Here is a 19,415-nt window from a genome sequence, read left to right on the forward strand (position 1 = left end):
AAGAAGACCAATAGTGAATGAATGAATGTAAGAATTAAGAAATAAATAAATTACTATATTACTGCCATGAAGGAAATAGGGTGCAGTCACAGAAAGTAACAGGGTCACAAACTTTAGATTGGAGGTTGAGGGAAGGCCTTTCTGAAAGGGCGACATTTAAGTTTGTATGTTGAAAAACTAATCTGGAATAGGAAGCCAGGGCCTCCATGCAAGGGCAAAGTGGAGGGAAGGTACTCTGGAATGGAGGCAAATTCATAAATGCCTGAAGATGTTTTCTAGAGTGTTCTGGAGATCCCAAAAGTGTATATGGGTGGAAATGTGTGGTGCCTCTGGGTATGCTTGGAAGGCAGGGGGAATGGCCTGCCAGTTTCACCCAAAAAGGGCAGTGTAGGAAATGGAGACCAGCTCTCTCTGGATAGGTCTTGTCTCAGGATCAACAGCAGCAGGAATCCTAGAGGGATGAATGGGACTAAGAGGTAGGGTCTAGATGCCCAGGGTTGAAGTAAGTGGAGTGGAAGCCATTTGTATTCCTGCTGAAAGAAAAATCCTAGCCTGCCCCATGTATCCCTGCGTCAGGGTGTTGCTCAGCTGCTCTCCACTCATTCGTGTGGTCAGGGGTTTGCGAAGGCAGCAAATTCTGCCCTGGGGCTCCCTCTCTCACTTCTAGAGGTAACTAATAGGGAGCACATGGATTAAAAAAAGTCACCAGGGTCACTTCTAGTAGCAGCAGCAGCCTTGAGTCAGTGCACGTTTGTAGTTTCAGAGGACTTTACCCATCCACAGGGTAGGTGGGAGTGGCTGCTGGAGCAGTTGGCCCAAGAGGCCCGAGAAAGAGAGGCCCACTCAAATCCAGGGTCTCCACTCCGTGGGCCACTGACTTCCAAGCCTAATCTGGAATGATGGGTTTCCCCAGGCCGCCCAAGGCCCTCTGATGGGTCACTGTGAACTTGGGGTTAAGACACCCGGTGCATGCCCACAAGCTCCCATCCAAACTGTGCTCTGGGGCACCCAGTGACCATAAAGGACTTTGGACTGTGGTACACCAACCCACTTCCCTTAACATTTCAGAGAATTCTAGAAAGGAAGCAGTCAAGGGAAATAGTCAAAACATTCTGGGGCTCTGCTTTCCACATTTCAAGCATTCAGCCCCTCAGTCATATGTATGAGATCCGTAAGGCCTGTTCAGATGGAAACTACCTCGTTGTCAGGGGCTACGCTTTGTTTCTAATTTGTGCTTAGGACATGAAGTACCCTCATTCAATATGAAACACAGACTGTGATTACACCAAATTAGCTTAATCACTCTCTTTGTGGACTGAATTGCTTCTGGCCTGGAGATACCGATTTTCAGAAGTAGCGTTCACCCTCACCAAAACAAATCTTAATATATTGTCTTGCCTTTGGTTTCATAAGAAGGGCCAACCATCCGCCATCACTCACTGTGAATGGTGTGAGATGCTAGGGAGGATGTCTGTGCCGTGAGGACTTGGACTTCTGTTCCTATCGTTTGTGTTACACTGAGTGACGACACTCCAGTAACACCGTGCAGGCCTCTCAGAATCTTTTATCTTGTACACAATCCAGTCAAGCTAAACATTCGAGAGAGCTAGGAGAGGTTTTTATGGGAAATAGGACCAGTGTCCCAGACAGCCTCTCCAGCTGGGCCAATCTTCCTTTGTCTCCACACCCACCCTCTCTCCATTATCTCGGATAGATGATAGGCTCCAGGGTTTAAGAACTGTCTGGAAGAGCTCTTTCCCTCCTCCCTTCTTGCCTGAGTAGGTGTTGAGAATGGGGAAAACATTCATCCTTGTCCTGAGCTATCCTGGACATTTGAGATCTCAGATTCGGCGGCTATCATAGGCACAATAAGAATAGTGCGTATGGAACCAAAGGACACTCCATCCCTCTTAACCAATCCACATGAACTTTGCAAGAAGAAACTAAGTCACCTCTTGACCCTCAGAATTCTGCTTTTGCAAAATGGGGTCCAAGCAACTACTTCCCTCCCCATTACTTATCGCTCCAGCTTACTTCCCTACTTGGCTAATCTGTTTTTGCTACCTTGGCTCAGTCTCTTAACATCCCTGTGCCTCATATTACTCTGGAAAATGTGGTTTTAACTCCTAGAGTTGTGTGAGTGACCAGCACAGTTCTGTGGAGTCCCCCTATTTGGTGTATTTAAAACACCAGCTATAAAATAAAGCTAGATGATAGCAGCAACCAAACACAAATCAAGCACGTTTACTTCTAGAAAAGTATCCTTAAGGAGCGAATTGGATCCGGGAGCAAAGGTATCTATACAAAGATGCTCATTGTAATGCTGTTAACATAATAGAAAACAATGGAAATAACCAAGCAGTGCACAAACACGACATTTGTTAGTTATATTACTGCTTTACCATGGACTACTTACTGTACAGCACTTTAAAAAGCTGGGGTTTGGCCCTTCTTCCTTCCTTCCTTCCTTCCTTCCTTCCTTCCTTCTTTCCCTCCCTCCCTTCTTTCTCTTTCTTTCTTTTCTTTCTTTCTTTCTGTCTCTTCCTTTCTTTTCTTTCTTTCCCTTCTTTCCCTTCTTTTCTTTCTTTCTTTCTTTCTTTCTTTCTTTCTTTCTTTCTTTCTTTCTTTCTTTCTCTCTCTCTCTCTCTTTCTTTCTCTCTTTTTCTTTTTTTCTTTCTTACTGAGTCTCACTCTGTTGCCCAGACTGGAGTACAGTGGTGCAATCTCGGCTCACTGCAGCATCTGCCTCCTGGGCACCAGCAACTCTCCTGCCTTAGTCTCCCAAGTAGCTGGGACTACAGGTGTGCACTACCACACCCAGCTAAGTTTTGTATTTTTAGTAGAGTTGTAGTTTCACCATATTGGCCAGGCTGGTCTTGAACTCCTGGCTTCAAGTGATCCGCCCACCTCAGCCTCCCAAAGAGCTGGGATTACAGGCATGAGCCACAATGCCTGGCCTATTCATTTCTATAGGAGGCTTTTCATGATATTTTAATGAAACAAAAATGGCTTGAATAACAATATATGTTGAGAAAACAATGCATACATGAATAGAAACCAGTCCTAGAAACAGTACACCTACGGAGGACAATGGCTGTTTCTGGATATTATCATTAGGATGATTTTATTTTAGCTTTTCTTATTTCCTTCAAGTTAAAAATAAATAGAGTATTTATTTAAAAAAATCTACATCCATTTTGAAAACAATAAACACCTAACATGTCTTCTAAATCTTTCCTTCTCAGATGACAGCATGTCTCCAAATCAGTGGCGTTACTCTTCTCCGTGGACAAAGCCACAGCCAGAAGTACCTGTCACAAACCGTGCCGCCAACTGCAACTTGCATGTGCCTACTCCCATGGCTGTGAATCAGTTCTCACCATCCCTGGCTAGGAGGGCCCCTGTTCGGCCTGGGGAGCTGTGGCATTTCTCCTCCCTGGCCGGCACCAGCTCCTTAGAGCCTGGCTACTCTCATGCTTTCCCTGCTCGGCACCTGGTTCCAGAGCCCCAGCCTGATGGGAAACGTGAGCCTCTCCTAAGTCTCCTCCAGCAAGACAGATGCCTAGCCCGTCCTCAGGAACCTGTCGCCAGGGAGAATGGCAACCCTGGCCAGGCAGCTGGAAGCACAGGGTTGCTCTTCAACATGCCTCCCGGCTCAGTTCACTGTAAGGAAATGCCTACAGATACTTGGAGGGGTGCCCCTGATTGGTTGTGGTTGAGAGTGAGTTGGCATGAGATCAGGTGCCAAGACTAATTGCTGCCACTCTGGACATAGGGCTGCTGAGGGATGGAATGTTCTGCTTAAATGTTCCATATATCTTCACTAGGCTTCATTGACATTCACAGTTTAATAGCTAAAGGGTTACATAGATAGCTAGCCAGATGGACTTGGCCCGAAGTACTCACCCTAGCCCGTCAACTTGGCCTTACCTTAGAAAAATGATGGGCTGCTGTCTAATATCGTAGGGTCCTATGTTTACCTCATTGGGAGCAATTAAATAATCCATTTGCAAAACAGAACTCTGTGACGTACCTTGTAGCCTCCAAACAGGTTGGCAACTTGCAGTGATGTCAGGCTCCAGGCAAACAACAAGGGCAAGCTATACCAACCATCTGCTGCACACATTAAAATTCAAAGCGACTGTAGAGGCAGCCTCATTGCTGCTTGGAGACCTAACAGTGCCTGGCTGTCCTCGGCTTGCTCCTGCACTCTGGGATCCTCCTGCTTGGTATCCCTTGAGTTCCTACTCCCTGACCACCACCCCTCCCCTGAACTAAAAACACCCTTAAGGCTCACTCACTTTTTCATTCACTCATTCACCCAGCAAATATTTAATTAGCGCCTACCAGATGCAAAATATCCATCAGAAAACAAGACTCCCTTCTTTGTAAAAGAACGGGGAAGAATTGGCATTAATTATACTTCCACCAAAAAATCAACCTACTCTGTTGCAAGATTTGCCTTTCATATGAAACACTTATAAATATATATATTTTATAGTTTCATGGAACCAAGTCTGCAACCTCTGTCATTCTGTACTCTGGACGAATTTTCTTTTGCAGCTTCCTTGTCCATACATAGTGTGGACTAGTGTTCCATGCCTGAAAGAAATTACTAGAAGCTGTCTTTACACTGAACTAAGCATATAGTAAACAAAGGGCCTGTTCAGCATAGCCTACCTAAGTCAGGCACTGTGTTCTATTCTAATGTGGCAAACAAATTTCCCATTAAAATACCACTCTGTCATTTCCAGAATTTGATTAGGAATGTACTTAAGGAGTAAATCATAGAAGTGTCATGCTTGGGAAACCTGTGAAATTTCCTACCCCTCTACTCTTTTTCAAAAGTCCTTTCCTACTGGATTCACAGGGAAAATGAGACCAACTGTGCTTGTGTATATGCTGTGCATACACACAGCAGAGCCCTGTTTCAACAGTTGGTTAGAACACAGATGGCTGAAATCATCACCTTCCAAACATAGCAACTCTTTACAGTTCAAATCCGATTCAGCAAATATTTGGTGAGCATCTACTGTAAGCCAGGCACATCATGGTGAAACTATAATGCAGGCAATTGTCCTATTCCTGAAATCTCAAGACACGTTCACCAACAAATGGTTATCACCAAAGTCTTCATGCTCTACTCATGTTGACATCAGTTGTATTAATTGGTGACTGGCAGTCCAGGATCTGTTGAGGAAGTCAGTGACCCTTAATCAGGAACACTGCCTTGGAAGATGGTGGACCTTAAAAACAGAAGCTTCTCTGTTTTTGTAGCATCTGATAAGAGAGAATATGCCAGATATTCATAAACTTAGGACCAGGCAATGTGAGGCCCCTGGGATGCTACTGGGCACTTTTCTAACCTAGTCCTAGAAATTTCAGTTCCAATAATGTTTTTTTCTTCTTTTCTAGATAAGAAACTGTATGTGTCTCGTGGATCTGCCAGTACCAGCCTTCCAAATGAAAGTAGGTATCTGGTCCAGCCTTTGATGGTGTGTGTCTGTATCCTGAGAACGAACTTGAGGAATAAGGCTTCTGTCTACTACTGGAGACACTGATAGTGTAAAACCCAGAGTCTTCGGTAATGGACGGGAGCCTTATTTCTATCACTCAGTGTTTTCATAGATAGAATTTGTTTCATTTTAGCCTCAAAAAAGAGTGTATGCGCTTCTTATCTTGTAAAATTTTATTTTGCTATAGAAGTAACTGCCCTTAGTTTCTTTTTTCTTTTCTTTCTTTCTTTCTTTCTTTTTTTTTTTTTTTAACCTGAGCTGGACTTAACTGAAGTAGCCAAGGTGACTCAGAAAAATTAAGAAATTCATGAGGATGAGGATTTGCTTGCTGTGTCCCAGATGTTCAGTTGTCAGCCTAGTACACAGGGCCATCCCAGGACTCTGCAGTCAGGGAAAATGTCAACTGAGGCGTGAGGGCAGGACTCTGAGCTCCACACTCAATTTGAAAGTGGTGTCAGTAGGAACTTACAAAAGAGGACAATCTGGGTGGAATGACATGAGGATCTTCATGACCTGGGTTCAGGGTTCAAATGTCAGCTTTATTATTTACTTGCTTCAGGAACCTGATCACATGTCTTAACCGCTTCATGCCTCAGTTGCTTCATTTGTCAAATAAGCATAAAATAGTGCCCACCTCATAGGGTGAGGTGTGAGGAGTAAATGAAATAATGTATACCAATGCTTAGAATAATGGCTGGCACATTATTCTAAGCATTGGCATACATTAAACCATCAAGAAGTCTTTTTTGGAGGGCATCCTGTGTGCCCCAAGCTGTGCTCTGTGTGCTGTGTTTAAGAGAGGACTCAAGCTGGATGTGGTGCCTCACACATGTAATCCCAGCACTTTGTGAGGCCAAGACGGGAGGACCACTTGAGCCCAGGAGTTAGAGACCAGCCTGGGCAACATAGCAAGACCCCCATCTCCATAAAATATAAAAATAGAGAGGATCCAAAGGAAAAGCCACTACCACAACCCCTGATCTCAGGCATTTGACAGTCTGGTGTGAAGTAGGGGTGAGGGCAATCTATAGACCCCACTAGAATGCCAACCCCATGAGGACAGAGACTTTGAGAGGTATACCACTGTATCCCTAGCACCTGGCACAGACATATACAAATTTGTTGAATAAATGAATGAGTGAATGCTGGAAACAATAAAAGAGCATTTAACAAGGAAACGGTAAGAAAATGTAGTAATGCAGTAAAAATTATTCCAACGTAGTAAAAACTATTCTGTTTGATGCCCTTGTGTAAGAGACAAACAAACAAAACAAAAACCAACCCTGGTGATTCATTGGCCATGCCTCCGTGAGGAGATTCATTTAGAGCTGGTTCAAAAGCCTTAGCATGGCCAAGGCAGACATCACGTAAGTCCCTGCCCAAGGAAATGAGCTCTGCTGGCCTCCTAACTTATGAAAGGCAAGGATTGTGGTGTTTCTTGAGTACTTGTTAATAGTTTCTACATTTATTTATTGTGAGTCTCAGAATTACTGATAACTTGATGCTTAAAATTGTTCATAGACTAAAACTAACAGCAACAACAACATGTACTGGGTGTTGACCATGAGCCACATACCACATACTCCATCTTGCTTAGTCCCCACCATGACCTTGTGAGGTGTATATGAACATGTCCTAGGTGCTTTACTCAACTGATATTCAGCAAATAGTGATTGAATGAATGAATATCCCCATTTTATAGATGAGGAAACTGGATCTCAAAAAGGTGAAAGGACTTACCTTAAGTCACAGCAGCAAGTGGCAGATGCAGTATTATCTCTTTGCTCTCACAGTGTCATAAAATTATCAAAAACAATTTCAAGTTAAATGAAGTGTACAACAGTGAAAATTAGTCACTGGTGAGATTATTTTACCACAAATGAGTTCACTGTCTATCTGGGGCAAGGGTACTATCCTAAAATAAAGGAAGGGGGATGCAGAAGGCTCAGAAAGCAAGCAAAAGAGCAAAGAAAAATATGTAAACTGCTCATCACAAGTTGGGCCTGTGGCTGGAACAGAACTTATTCTGCATCCAGAGCATTTTTTGGATGCAGTTCCATGAGTTTCTGCCTTCCCTTCCTCTGAGGTTGAGGACTCTGGTATCTGACATCCCACAGTTGTTCATCTGCACCCTGGAGGAGACTCACAGCCTTCCATAGGGGCCTAACTGGCTTTCATTAACCATGTAACTTCTCCTTTAGCTCTTACAGAGTTAGAGACACCTGGGAAATACTCGCTTACACCACCAAACCACTGGGGCCACCCACATCGATACCTGCAGCATCTTTAGTCAAGTTGGAGGAGAAAGACAACACTTGGTCTAAGACACGGCAGCAGGACATCCCTGCAGATTGTTCCAGATAAAAATGAAAGCTGCTCAAACCCACTTGCCTCCCCAATCTGTTAAACAGCTTCGTGTTTAGTATGAGCTCAGTACTTGCCCTGTGAAAATCCCAGAAGCCCCCGCTATCAATGTTCCCCAGCCACACCCTGCTTGCTCCTGTGTAACAGCTCAGCTGATGAATAATAATAAAACTGTACTTTTTTGGATGGTGCTATTCTGGGTTCTAATTTCTTTCACATCCGTCATTTCATTCAAATTTTCCAGCAACCCTAATATTGGTATTATTATCTTCATTTAATATACGTGGACACTGAGGCTTAGAGAAGCTAAATGACCTGCCTAAGATCACATGGCCAGTAGCAGAGCCAACACTGAAATCCAGGCCTCTGAACTCAGTGCTCTTTTCTCACCACTGCAATATTTAATATCAGGATATTAAGTTAATATCAGGATGGCTCTTAGATATTTTCCCCTCCCATCTGCTATGTAAATAAAGAGAACAAATCTTCCAGTGTATTACATATGTTTCTTAGATTCAGTAAGAGGAAAAAAGGCTTAAGGAGTACATTTTCTTTCAAAGTTATTTACTTTCAAAATCCATGTTCTTCTTTAGGTGATGGCTGGAAAAATTCAGGGTGGAGGCTGATTCTAGAGTACTTGTAGCACATAATTATAGAAGTGTGTGTTTATCTTGGCTGACTCTAGAAAGATTCATCTGTGTTAGAAGATAATACCATCAGAAGTGAACTCTTAACATACAGTTTAGGGAAAAGAAAAAATGATTCCAATAGAGTTGGCATATTATGTAGGTTGGGTGATCTGATAACATTTCCCTGCAAACCTCTGGAAGCTCTCTCATGAATAAAACTGAAAGCAGTAACAATTTTTCTACTTTAATAAAGAGGAAAGAAAAGACTCCCTGTTCCTAAGAGACAAATGGTCGCTTCTCTGATATAAGCAGGTAAATTCCTGCTCACATCAACTGATACTAATCACAGACTCAGATTTCTGGCTTTTCATATCTATCTTGTTTTTCCTTTCCCACCTTACTTACAAAGAGCTAACAGGAAAATTATTTCTTTGTCTCACTTTGGCATTTTACTCTTGCAATTAAAAAAATACTCCCTCCTTTTGCATACAAGGTGTATACCACCCTTTACACACAAAGGTGGGGTAATTGACCTCTATGTGTTTTCTGTGTGGCTTCATCTACATGCTAGTTGATAATCTTGTGAGATGCTAACTTGGGCAGAGAGTAGGGGAGGTGGGATTTTTTTTTTCCACCAGGTCAATCAAAGCCTTGAAACTGTGGAAAGTCAGGGCCCCATAGGGCTAGAGCCCATAAACCTCATTCACATCTTTCTCTATCGTTTTGAGAAATTTACAAGTGGCCTGATTGGCTTTGACTTAGCAGCTGCCTCTGACCTCCATAGCCTCCTCCTATCACACCCCCAACACGCACGCATTCCTGACTTTACAATCTGGAAGAATTGAAACTGCTTCAAATGGACTGGACACTCACATACTCAAATGATGCCTGTCTCTGAAAAAGCAAAAAGGAGGCAATTCCCTTTTTCTGTTAGCAAAGATTATCTTTTAAAAATCTCAGCTAAGACTGTTGTTTGCAGATCCAATTGAGACTTGTGTTTAAGAACATTTCCATTCTATAAATCAATCATCACGTACAACACTGAAAATAAAATCACTCCTCCACAAATAAATGCTAACTAGAATATGTTATTTTTCTCCTATGTAAACAATAAACATTGACCTTTCCCTAATTATTTCCCTAGCTTAACGTAATTAATTGAAAATAATTTTGTAACCCATTTGTGTATACAATGGTTTCTTTCAATTCTTTTAATGTGTAAGATTTTAAAATAGCATGTTACTATGAATTTTTATGGATTAGTGATTATAGAAATGAACTAGGCTACAGCATTCTCATAAGGATTACAGTTTTATCACTATTTTTATTTTTATTTGTTGTGGGCACATAGTGGATGTATATATTTATGGGTTACATGAGATATTTTGATACAGGCATGCAATGCATAATAATAACATTAGGGTAAATGGGGTATCCATTACCTCAGGCATTTATCCTTTGTGTTACAAACAATCCTATTACACTCTTTTAGTTATGTTAAATTATTTTTGACTATAGTCACCTTGTTGTGCTAGCAAATACTGGGTTTTTCTCATTCTTTCTAACTATTTTGTGTACTCATTAACCATCCCCATTCCCTCCCACCCACCACCAACTCTCCACTATCCTTCCCAGGCTCTGGTAACCATCCTTCTATTCTCTGACTCCATGAGTTCAATTGTTTTGATTTTTAAATTCCACAAATAAGTGAGAACATATGACGTATGTCTTTCTGTGCCTGGCTCATTTCACTTAACATAATAATCTCCAGTTCCACCCATATTGCTGTAAATGACAGGATCTCATTCTTTTTATGGCCGAATAGTACTCTATTGTGTATATATATACATTTTCTTTATCCGTTCATCTGTTGATGGACACTTAGGTTGCTTCCAAATATTGACTATTGTGACTAGTGCTGCAATAAACATGGGAGTGCAGATATCTCATCGATAGACTGATTCCTTTTCTGTGGGGTATATACCCAGAAGTGGGAATGCTGGATTTTATGGTAGCTCCATTTTTAGTTTATTGAGGAACCACCAAACTGTTATCCATAGCAATTGTACTGATTTACATTCCTGCCAACAGTGTATGAGGGTTCCCTTTTCTCCACATCCTCACCAGCATTTGTTACCTGACTTTTTGATAAAAACCATTTTAACTGGAGTGAGATGATATCTCATTGTAGTTTTGATTTGCATTTCTCTGATGATCAATGTTGAGCACCTTTTCACATACCTGTTTGCCATTTGTATTTCTTCTTTTGATAAATGTCTATTCAGGTCTTTTGCCCATTTTTAATCAGCTTATTAGATTTTTTCCTCTACAGTCGTTTGAACTCCTTATATATTCTGGTTATTAATCCCTTATCAGATGGTGGTTTGGAAACATTTTCTACCATTCTGTGTGTTGCCGCTTCACTTTGTTGATTGTTTCCTTTGTTATGCAGATGCTTTTAAATTTAATATGATCATATTTGTCCATTTTTGCTTTGGTTGGCTATGCTTATGGGGTATTACTTAAGAAACATCTCAGAGAGTTTCCCCAATGTTTTCTTTAGTAGTTCCATAGTTTGAGGTCTTAGATTTAAGTCTTTATTTTGATTTGATTTTTGTATATGGGTTGGGGGGTCTAGTTTCATTCTTTTGCATATGGATATCCAGTTTTCCCAGCACCATGTATTGAAGAGACTGTCCTTTTCCCAGTGTAAGTTCTTAGCACCTTTGTAAAAACTAAGTTCACTGTAGATGTAGAGATGATCTCTGGGTTCTCTGTTCTGTACCGTTGGTCTATGTGTCTGTTTTTATCTCAGTATCATGCCATTTTTTTTGTTACTATAACTCTGTAGTATAATTTAGAGTCAGGTAATGTGATTTTTCCAGTTTTGTTCTTTTTGCTTAGGATAGCTTTGGCTATTCTGGATCTTTTGTGGTACCATATAAATTTTGGGATTGTCTTTTCTATTTCTGAGAAGAATGTCCTTAGTATTTTTATAGGGATTGCATTGAATCTGTAGATTGCTTTGGGTAGTATGGACATTTTAACAATATTGATTCTTCCAATCCATAAACATGGAATATCTTTCCATTTTTTGTGTGTCTTCTTCAACTTCTTGCATCAGTGTTTTATAGCTTTCATTGGAGAGATCTTTCAATTCTTTGGTTAATTCCTAGGTATTTTATTTTATTTGTACCTATTGTAAATGGGATTACTTTCTTGATTTCTTTTTCATATTGTTTGCTGTTGGCATATAGAAATGCTACTGATTTTTGTATGTTGATATTATATCCTACAACTTTACTGAATATGCTTATCAGTTTTAATAGTTTTTTGGTGGAGTCTTTAGGTTTTTCCAAATATAAGATCATACCATCTGCAAACAAAGATAGTTTGACTTCTTTCTTTCCAATTTGGATGTTCTTTACTTCTTTCTCTTATTTGATTGCTCTAGCTAGGACGTACAGTACCATGTTGAAGAACACTGGTGAAAGTGGACACTCTTGTCATGTTCCTTCCTAAAGGAAAGTCTTTCAGTTTTTCCCCATTCGGTATTATACTATCTATGGATCTGTCATATATGACGTTATTGTGTCAAGTTATGTTCCTTCTATACCCAACTTTTTAGGGTTTTACCATGAAGGGATGCTAAATTTCATCAAATGCTTTCTCAGCATTTGAAAAGATTGTATGGTTTTTGTCCTTCATTCTGTTGATATGAGATATTACATTAATCGATTTGTATGCATTGAACCATTCTTGCATCCCTGGGATAAATCCCACTTGCTCGTGATGAAAGATTTTCTAACGTGTTGTTGAATTTGGTTTGATAGTATTTTGTTTAGAATTTTTGCATCAGTATTCATCAGTGATATTGGCCTGTAGTTTTCTTTTTTGTTGTGTCTTTGTTTGGTTTTGGTATCAGGGTAACACTGATCTCACAGAATAAGTTTGTAAGTATTCCGTCCTCCTCTATTGGAATAGTTTGCGTATAATTGGTATTAGCTCTTTTTTAAATGTTTGGTCAAATTTAGCAGTGAAACCATCAGGTTCCAGGCTTTTCTTTGCTGGGAGACTTTTTATTATGGCTTCAGTCTCAGTACTTGCTATTGGTCTGCTAAGGTTTTGGATTTTTTCCTGGTTCAATCTTAGTAGATTGTATGTGTCTGGGAATTTATACATTTCTTCTAGATTTTCCTGTTTAGTAATAGATAGTTGCTTATAGTAGCCACTAATGATCCTTTGAATTTCTGCAGTATCATTTGTAATGTCTCCTTGTTCATGTCTGATTTTATTTATTTAGGTCTTACTTCTTGTTTTCTTAGTCTGGCTAAGGGTTTATCAATTTTGTTTATCTTCTCAAAAAGTTGACTTTTTGTTTCTTTGGTCTTTTGTATTATTTTCTCCATTTCAAATTCCTTTATTTCTGCTCTGATCTTTATTGTTTATTTTCTTCTACTAATTTGGGTTTGGTTTGCTCTTGCTTTTCTAGTTCTTTAAGATGCACCTTTAGGTTATTTGAAGTTTTTCTTCTTTTTTGATGTAGGCACTTACAGCTATAAGCTTTCCTCTTAGTAGTGCTTCTACTGGATCTCATTGGTTTTGTTATTTTGTGTTTCCATCATCATTTGTTTCAAGAATTTTAAAATTTCCTTCTTAAGTTCCTCATTTGCCATTTTGTTATTTGTTTTCTGGCTGTTTTGTGGCTTTCTCTCCCTTCTTTCCTTCCTTCTTGTCTTCCTTTCCATGAAAGGTGATTTTCTCTGGTGCTATGATTTAGTTCTTGCTTTGATTTTTTGTGTATCTCTTGTATGTTTTTTGATTTGAGGTTACCATGAGGCTTGCAAATGGTATCTTATAACCCTTTATTTTAAGCTAATAACAACATTGTTTGCATAAACACACAAACAAGCAAAATGAAAACTAATAAAAACTCTACACCTTAACTTTGTCCCCCCTGTTCCCCCGACCTTTAAACATTTTGTTGTTTCTATTTATATCTTATTGTATGGTCTATGTTTTGAAATATTGTTTTAGTTATTATTTTTGTTTGGTTCATTTTTTAGTCTTTCTACTTAAGCTAAGAGTAGTTTGCACACCACAATTACAGTGTTACCATACTCTATGTTTTTCTGTGTACTATTACCAGTGACTTTTGTACCTTCAGATTTCTTATTGCTCATTAATGTCTTTTACTTTCTGGTTGAAGTACTCCCTTTAGCATTTCTTGTAGGACAGGTCTGGTGTTGATGAAATTCCTCAGGTTTTGTTTGCCTGGGAAAGTATTTCTCCTTCGTGTTTGAAGGATATTTTCACTGAATATCCTATTCTAGGGTAAAGGTTTTTGCCTTCAGCACTTTAAATATGCCATACTACTCTCTCCAGGCCTGTGAAGTTTCCACTGAAAAGTCTGCTGCCAGACATATTTTGGAGCTCCATTGTATATTATTTTCTTCTTTTCTCTTGCTGCTTTTAGGATCCTCTCTTTATCCTTTACCTTTGGGAGTTTGATTACTATATGCCTTGAGGTAGTCTTCTTTGTGTTAAATCTGCTTGGTGCTCTACAATCTTCTTGTATTTGAATATTGTTACCTTTCTTGAGGTTTGGGGAGTTCTCTGTTATTATTCCTTTAAATAAACTTTCTACCCCATCTCCCTTTCTACCTCCTCTTTAAGGCCAATAACTCTTAGATTCGCCCTTTTGGGGCAATTTCCTAGAACTTGTAAGTATGCTTTATCGTTTTTTATTCTTTTTTCTATCTGATTGTGTATTTTCAAAAAGCCTGTCTTCAAGTGCATTAATTCTTTCTTCTGATTGATCAGTTCTGCTATTAAAAGATTCTGATGCATTCTTCAGTATGCCAATTACATTTTTCCACTCCAAAATTTCTGCTTGATTCTTTTTAATTATTTTAATCTCTTTGTTAATTTGTCTGATAGAATTCTGAATTCCTTCTCTGTGTTATCTTTAATTTCTTCGAGCTTCCTCAAAACAGCTATTTTGAATTCTCTGTCTGAAAGGTCACATATCTCTGTTTCTGTAGGATTGATCCCTGGCACCTTATTTAGTTCATTTGGTGAGGTCATGTTTTCGTGGATGGTCTTGGTACTTGTAGATATTCATCTGTGTCTGGGCATTGAAGAGTTAGGCACTTATTGTAGTCTTAACAGTATGGACTTGTTTATATCCATCCGTCTTGGGAAGGCTTTCCAGGTATTATACCACAATTGGTATTGTGTTATGTATGATCTTGGTGTTGTGATCTGGGCCATATCTGCATTGGGGACAACTCAAGACCAGTAACACTGTGGTTCTTGCAGACTCATAGAGGTATCACCTTGATGATCTTGGATAAAATCCAGAAGAATTGTCTGGATTACCAGGCAGAGACTCTTGTTCTCTTTCCTTACTTTCTCTCAAACAAATGGAGTCTCTCTGGTTCTGAGCTGGCTGAGGCTGGAGGTGGAATGACACAAGAACCTCTGTGGCCACCGCCATTGGGACGGCACTAGTTCAGACCTGTAGCCAGTGCTGCACTGGGTCTTGCCCAAGGCCTGCTGTAACTACTACCTGGCTACTGCCTATGTTCACTCAAAGCCCTGGGGCTCTACAGTCAGCAGGTAGAGAAGCTAGCCAGGCTTGTATCCTTCCCTTCAAGGTAGTAAGTTTCCCTAGGCCCTTGGCAGGTCCAGAGGTGCCATCTGGGAACCAGGAACTTGAATCACAAACCTTAAAAGTCTCCCTGGTGTTCTATTGTACTGTGGCTAAGCTGGTACTTGCACTATGAGATGTAGTCCTTCCCACTCTTCCCTCCCCTTTCTACATGCAAAGGTCCCACACCCCATGGCTGCCACCAGCACAGGCCCATGGGGAATACTGCCAGGTTACCACCGATGTCCTCTTAAGGCCCAAAGGCTCTTCAGTCATCTTGTGGTAAATGCTTCCTGGCCTGGGACTCATTCTTCAGGACAATGGGCTCTCCTCTGGCCCAGGGCAGGTCCTGTAATGCCGCCCAAGAGCTAAGGCATAGAATTAGGGACCCCAAGATCTCACTTGGCGCTCTATGCCCTTGTGGCTGAGCTGTTACCTAAGGTTCAGGACAAAGTCTCCTATACTTTTCCCTCTGCTTTTCTGAAGCAGAAGGAGTCTTACAACATAGCCACCACAGCTTGGAATGTGCTGAGTCTCATCTGAGGCCAGCTAGTTTCAGAGTGTCACCCAAGGCCATAGCATCCTACCTGGGTATTGCTGCTGATTATTCAGGGCCCAAGGACATTTTAGTCAGCAGGTGATTGGTCCTGCCAGGACTGGGTCCTTCCCTTCAAGGCAGTGGGTTCTCTTCTGGCCCAGGGTGTATCTAGAAATGCTGTCTGGGAGCTAGGGCCTGAAAAGAGAGCCTCACGACGCTGAGTGGTGCTCTAGCCTGCTGTGGCTGAGTTGGTATCCAAAATGCAAGACAAAGCTCTCTTTACTCTTCCCTCTTCTCTCAAGTGGAAGGAACGTGTCTCTTATGGAGCCATGGGCTATGCAGCCTGGGGTTAGGAGAGGAGTAATGCCAGCACTACCTTAGCCACCCCAGGTGGTGTTTCAGTAGATCATGTGTCCTTCACATCCACTGGATTTGAGCCCAGTTCAGCACTAGGACTTGCCTAGGAGTTGCAGTCCTTTTGGCCTAGGCTGCCTTTCAAATTTATTTAGGGTTCCAGAGCCCTTGAGCCTATGGTGGCGAGGCTTGCCAGAACTCAAGTTCCAGTTGCTGGGATAGGTGATTGTCCTCCAACTAGGGCTGGTTAAATACACCCTCCATGGGCAGTTGTCAGTTGACTTCAGTCTGGTTTTGCTTTCTGCTGTGACAGGGCAGCACAGAGTTCAATCCAATGTCTCACAATCCCCATGCTCTTCCTCTCTCAAGTGCACAGATTCTCTCTCCACACCACACAGCTGCTCCATGGGGATGGGGAAGGGGTAGCATCAGCGATTCAAGACTGTCTTCCTTACCGTCTTCCAGTGCCTTTTTCAGTGATATAAAGTTAAAACCAGGTACGGTGAGTGCTCGCTTCATTTTCGGTTCTTATGAAGATTTGCATGTGTGTGTATATAGATAGCTGTTAAATTGGTGTCCTTGCAGGGGGTAGGAACGATTGGTGGAGCCTTCTATTCAGCCATCTTCCTCCTCCCTCTATCACTATTTTTTTTTCTGTTTTTATTTAGATTCAGTGGGTACATGTCCAGGTTTGTTACATGGGTATATTGCATGATTTTGCTCAAGTAGTGAACATAGCCCCTGATAGGTAGTTTTTCAACCCTTGTCCCTCTTCCTCCTTTCCCTTCTTTGGAATACTCAGTTTTTATTGTTCCTACCTTTGTGTCTGTGTGTAGCCAATATTTAGTTCCCAGTTATAAGTGAGAACATGCCATATTTGGTTTTCCGTTCCTGAGTTAATTTGCTTGGGATAATGGTTTCCAGCTGCATTCATGTTGCTGCATAAGACATGATTTCATTACTTTTTATGACTGTGTAGTATTCCATGGTTTATATGTACCACATTTTCTTTATCTAATCCACTGCTGATGGGTACCTGGATTGATTTCATGTCTTCGGTATTGTTAATAGTGTTTGGATGAACATATGGGTGCATGTGTCTTTTTGGTAAAACGATTTGTTTTCCTTTGGGTGTGTATCCAGTACTGGGATTGCTGGGTCGAATGGTAGTTCAACCCTTGGTTCTTTGAGAAATCTCCAAACTGCTCTCCACAGTGGCTGACCTAATTTACATTCCCACAAACGGTAAAGACATACACAAACAGTGTATGTCTTTATGTATTTATAAATTAAGTCTTAAAGATCTACTCAGGTACATTTAGTTACATTATTCATCATTTTAATGATTCTGTATGCTTAGAAGTCAATGAGCCTATTTATTATATTTACAGCAGTTATATTTACCTTTTAGTTGAAAGCTGTGACCTTCCACTAATCTTTAAAGATGAGAAGCCTTTTCCTAATGCTACTGCGAACCTGGACTGAGAGTTAGGACAGCTGGGTTCTGGCTCTGGCTCTTCCACTAGCTAGCTGTGTCATCTTGAATCAGTCACAGCCCCTCTTCCCTGCTTCTCCAAGTCTCAGTTTCTGTATGTGTAAAATAAGTTGATCCCTAAGGTCATTTTCAACTATGTGAGCCTGTATTTTGAAATAAATGTTGTAGCTATGACAAAACCTATCAACAGTTGCCATATTGTGTCTCAAAGAAGAAGACGGGGTCTGGATAACTGAAGAGCAGAAGAGAGAACTGTGGCAGCCATGGAGGGTGCTGCCAGGAACTCCCTTCAAGAAAGAATTTGCCATTCAGTTGCAAGAATTGTGGTTAGTTGAGTACTTCCACCTATTAGCACCTTAGGATCTGTTTCAGCTATGCTCTTTGTGGGTGTTCCCAGCCAATGGTTGAGCATTATACGGGTACTAGGGCCTGGCCATTTCTGCCCCAATGTAAGACTCCTCTAAGGGGCAATATTTGTTCCAGAGCCCCTACTAAGTTGGCTGAACTTTTGTCAGATCTGCATCTTGGTCTGAGTCTCTCCCTGCTCAATTCTTCTTCCTTTTCTCTTTGGCAGGTGTTACTTACCAGGCCCCATAAATCCCTCACACCGTTAACTCCTCAGCTCCTGCTTTCTGGAGGACCCACTGATACAAGGATATAGCAGCATTTTAAGTGAAAATATAAAGGGAGAATTCCCAAGACTTATTGAATAGATGGTGATTAGATTAGTCTGGTTTAAGCGGAGTATTTGGGTTGATGAACAGTTGAAAATTAAGCTGGCAAGATAGATTAAGGTCAGATTGATGGGTTGAATGACAGTGTCACTTAGGAGGTAGAGTTAAGACTGGTGCCAGATTGGAGCCCTGGGCCAGCCCCAGACACATCTTTAATCACCTACCAAGATCATCTTCCAGGCCAGCAAGTGACTGTCTCCATATCAAGAGATGGCTACTTTTGCAGACCTATGTGGTCTATATCAGTGGTTCCCCAAATCCCCACTAGACACATCAGTATCACCTGGGGAGCTTGTTGAAAATACATGCCCCCTGGTTCTTCCCTAGACTACTGAATCAGCATCTCTGTGACCACCCCCTACTCCTGCCACTAGTCACACGTGCAACCAGGTATGTCAGTTTTCTAACCTGCTGTAACAAATTACCACAACCTTGGTGGCTTAAAGCAACACATATTTATTATCTTACAATTCTGGAGATCAGAAATCCTTCTACATGAATCTCACTGAGCTAAAATCAAGGTGACTTCAAGGCTGCATTTCTTCTGGAGCCTCTAGGGAGGATTTGTTTCATTACCTTTTCCAGCTTCTAGAGGCTGCCCACATTCCTTGTCTCATGGCCTCCGGCCTCCATCTTCAAAGCCAGATATGTGCATCTCTTTGATCATTCTTCCATAATCACACCTTCCTAGGACTCACTTATTTTGCCTTCCTTGTCCATTTTTTAAAAATCCTTGTAATTACATTGGGCCCCAGGTGATCCTTCTGTTTTAAAGTCAGCAACCTTAATTCCATTTGCACTCTTGGTTCCTCTTGCTATGTAACATAAACATATTCACAGGTTTTGGGGGGATTAGGATATAGAAATCATTTGGGCTATTCTGTCTACCATATCAGGTTTGGAAACCAGCAATCTATGTGATATAAATGTTTCTCCCCAAGGCTATCATATCTGAAGACCTTTGTTCAGCCAATCTGCATAAATGTATTGACAACCTTTTCCTTTAAATGAAGTGACTACTCTTAAAAGTACACATGCCCTTTGAGCTGACAACTTCACCTCTACGGATGTATCTAAAGAAAATAAATTTGACAAATGCACAAAGATTTAAATACACAGATGCTGAACACTGC

At 41.0% G+C, this 19,415-nt stretch overlaps 1 protein-coding gene across 3 annotated transcripts in view; it reads left to right on the forward strand.

Annotated features, from left to right (window-relative positions):
• Positions 1 to 18,231, forward strand: part of VGLL1 (vestigial-like family member 1) — a 32,197-nt gene extending 13,966 nt beyond the window's left edge. For 2 of the 3 annotated variants that reach the window (XM_011994414.1, XM_011994413.1), the window contains 3 exons: positions 3,246 to 3,665; positions 5,416 to 5,469; positions 7,718 to 8,074. In XM_011994414.1, coding sequence (XP_011849804.1) covers positions 3,246 to 3,665; positions 5,416 to 5,469; positions 7,718 to 7,806 — 563 coding nt within the window. In that variant the 3' untranslated portion in view covers positions 7,807 to 8,074. Of the gene's footprint in view, positions 1 to 3,245; positions 3,666 to 5,415; positions 5,470 to 7,717; positions 8,075 to 16,422; positions 16,551 to 18,122 lie in introns of those variants that run through there. The other variant, XM_011994412.1, reaches the window with a different exon arrangement.
• The last annotated feature ends 1,184 nt before the right edge of the window (positions 18,232 to 19,415 follow it).

This window comes from Mandrillus leucophaeus, unplaced genomic scaffold (assembly GCF_000951045.1).
Source record: "Mandrillus leucophaeus isolate KB7577 unplaced genomic scaffold, Mleu.le_1.0 Scaffold456, whole genome shotgun sequence".
Classification (NCBI taxonomy): Eukaryota; Metazoa; Chordata; class Mammalia; order Primates; family Cercopithecidae; genus Mandrillus; species Mandrillus leucophaeus.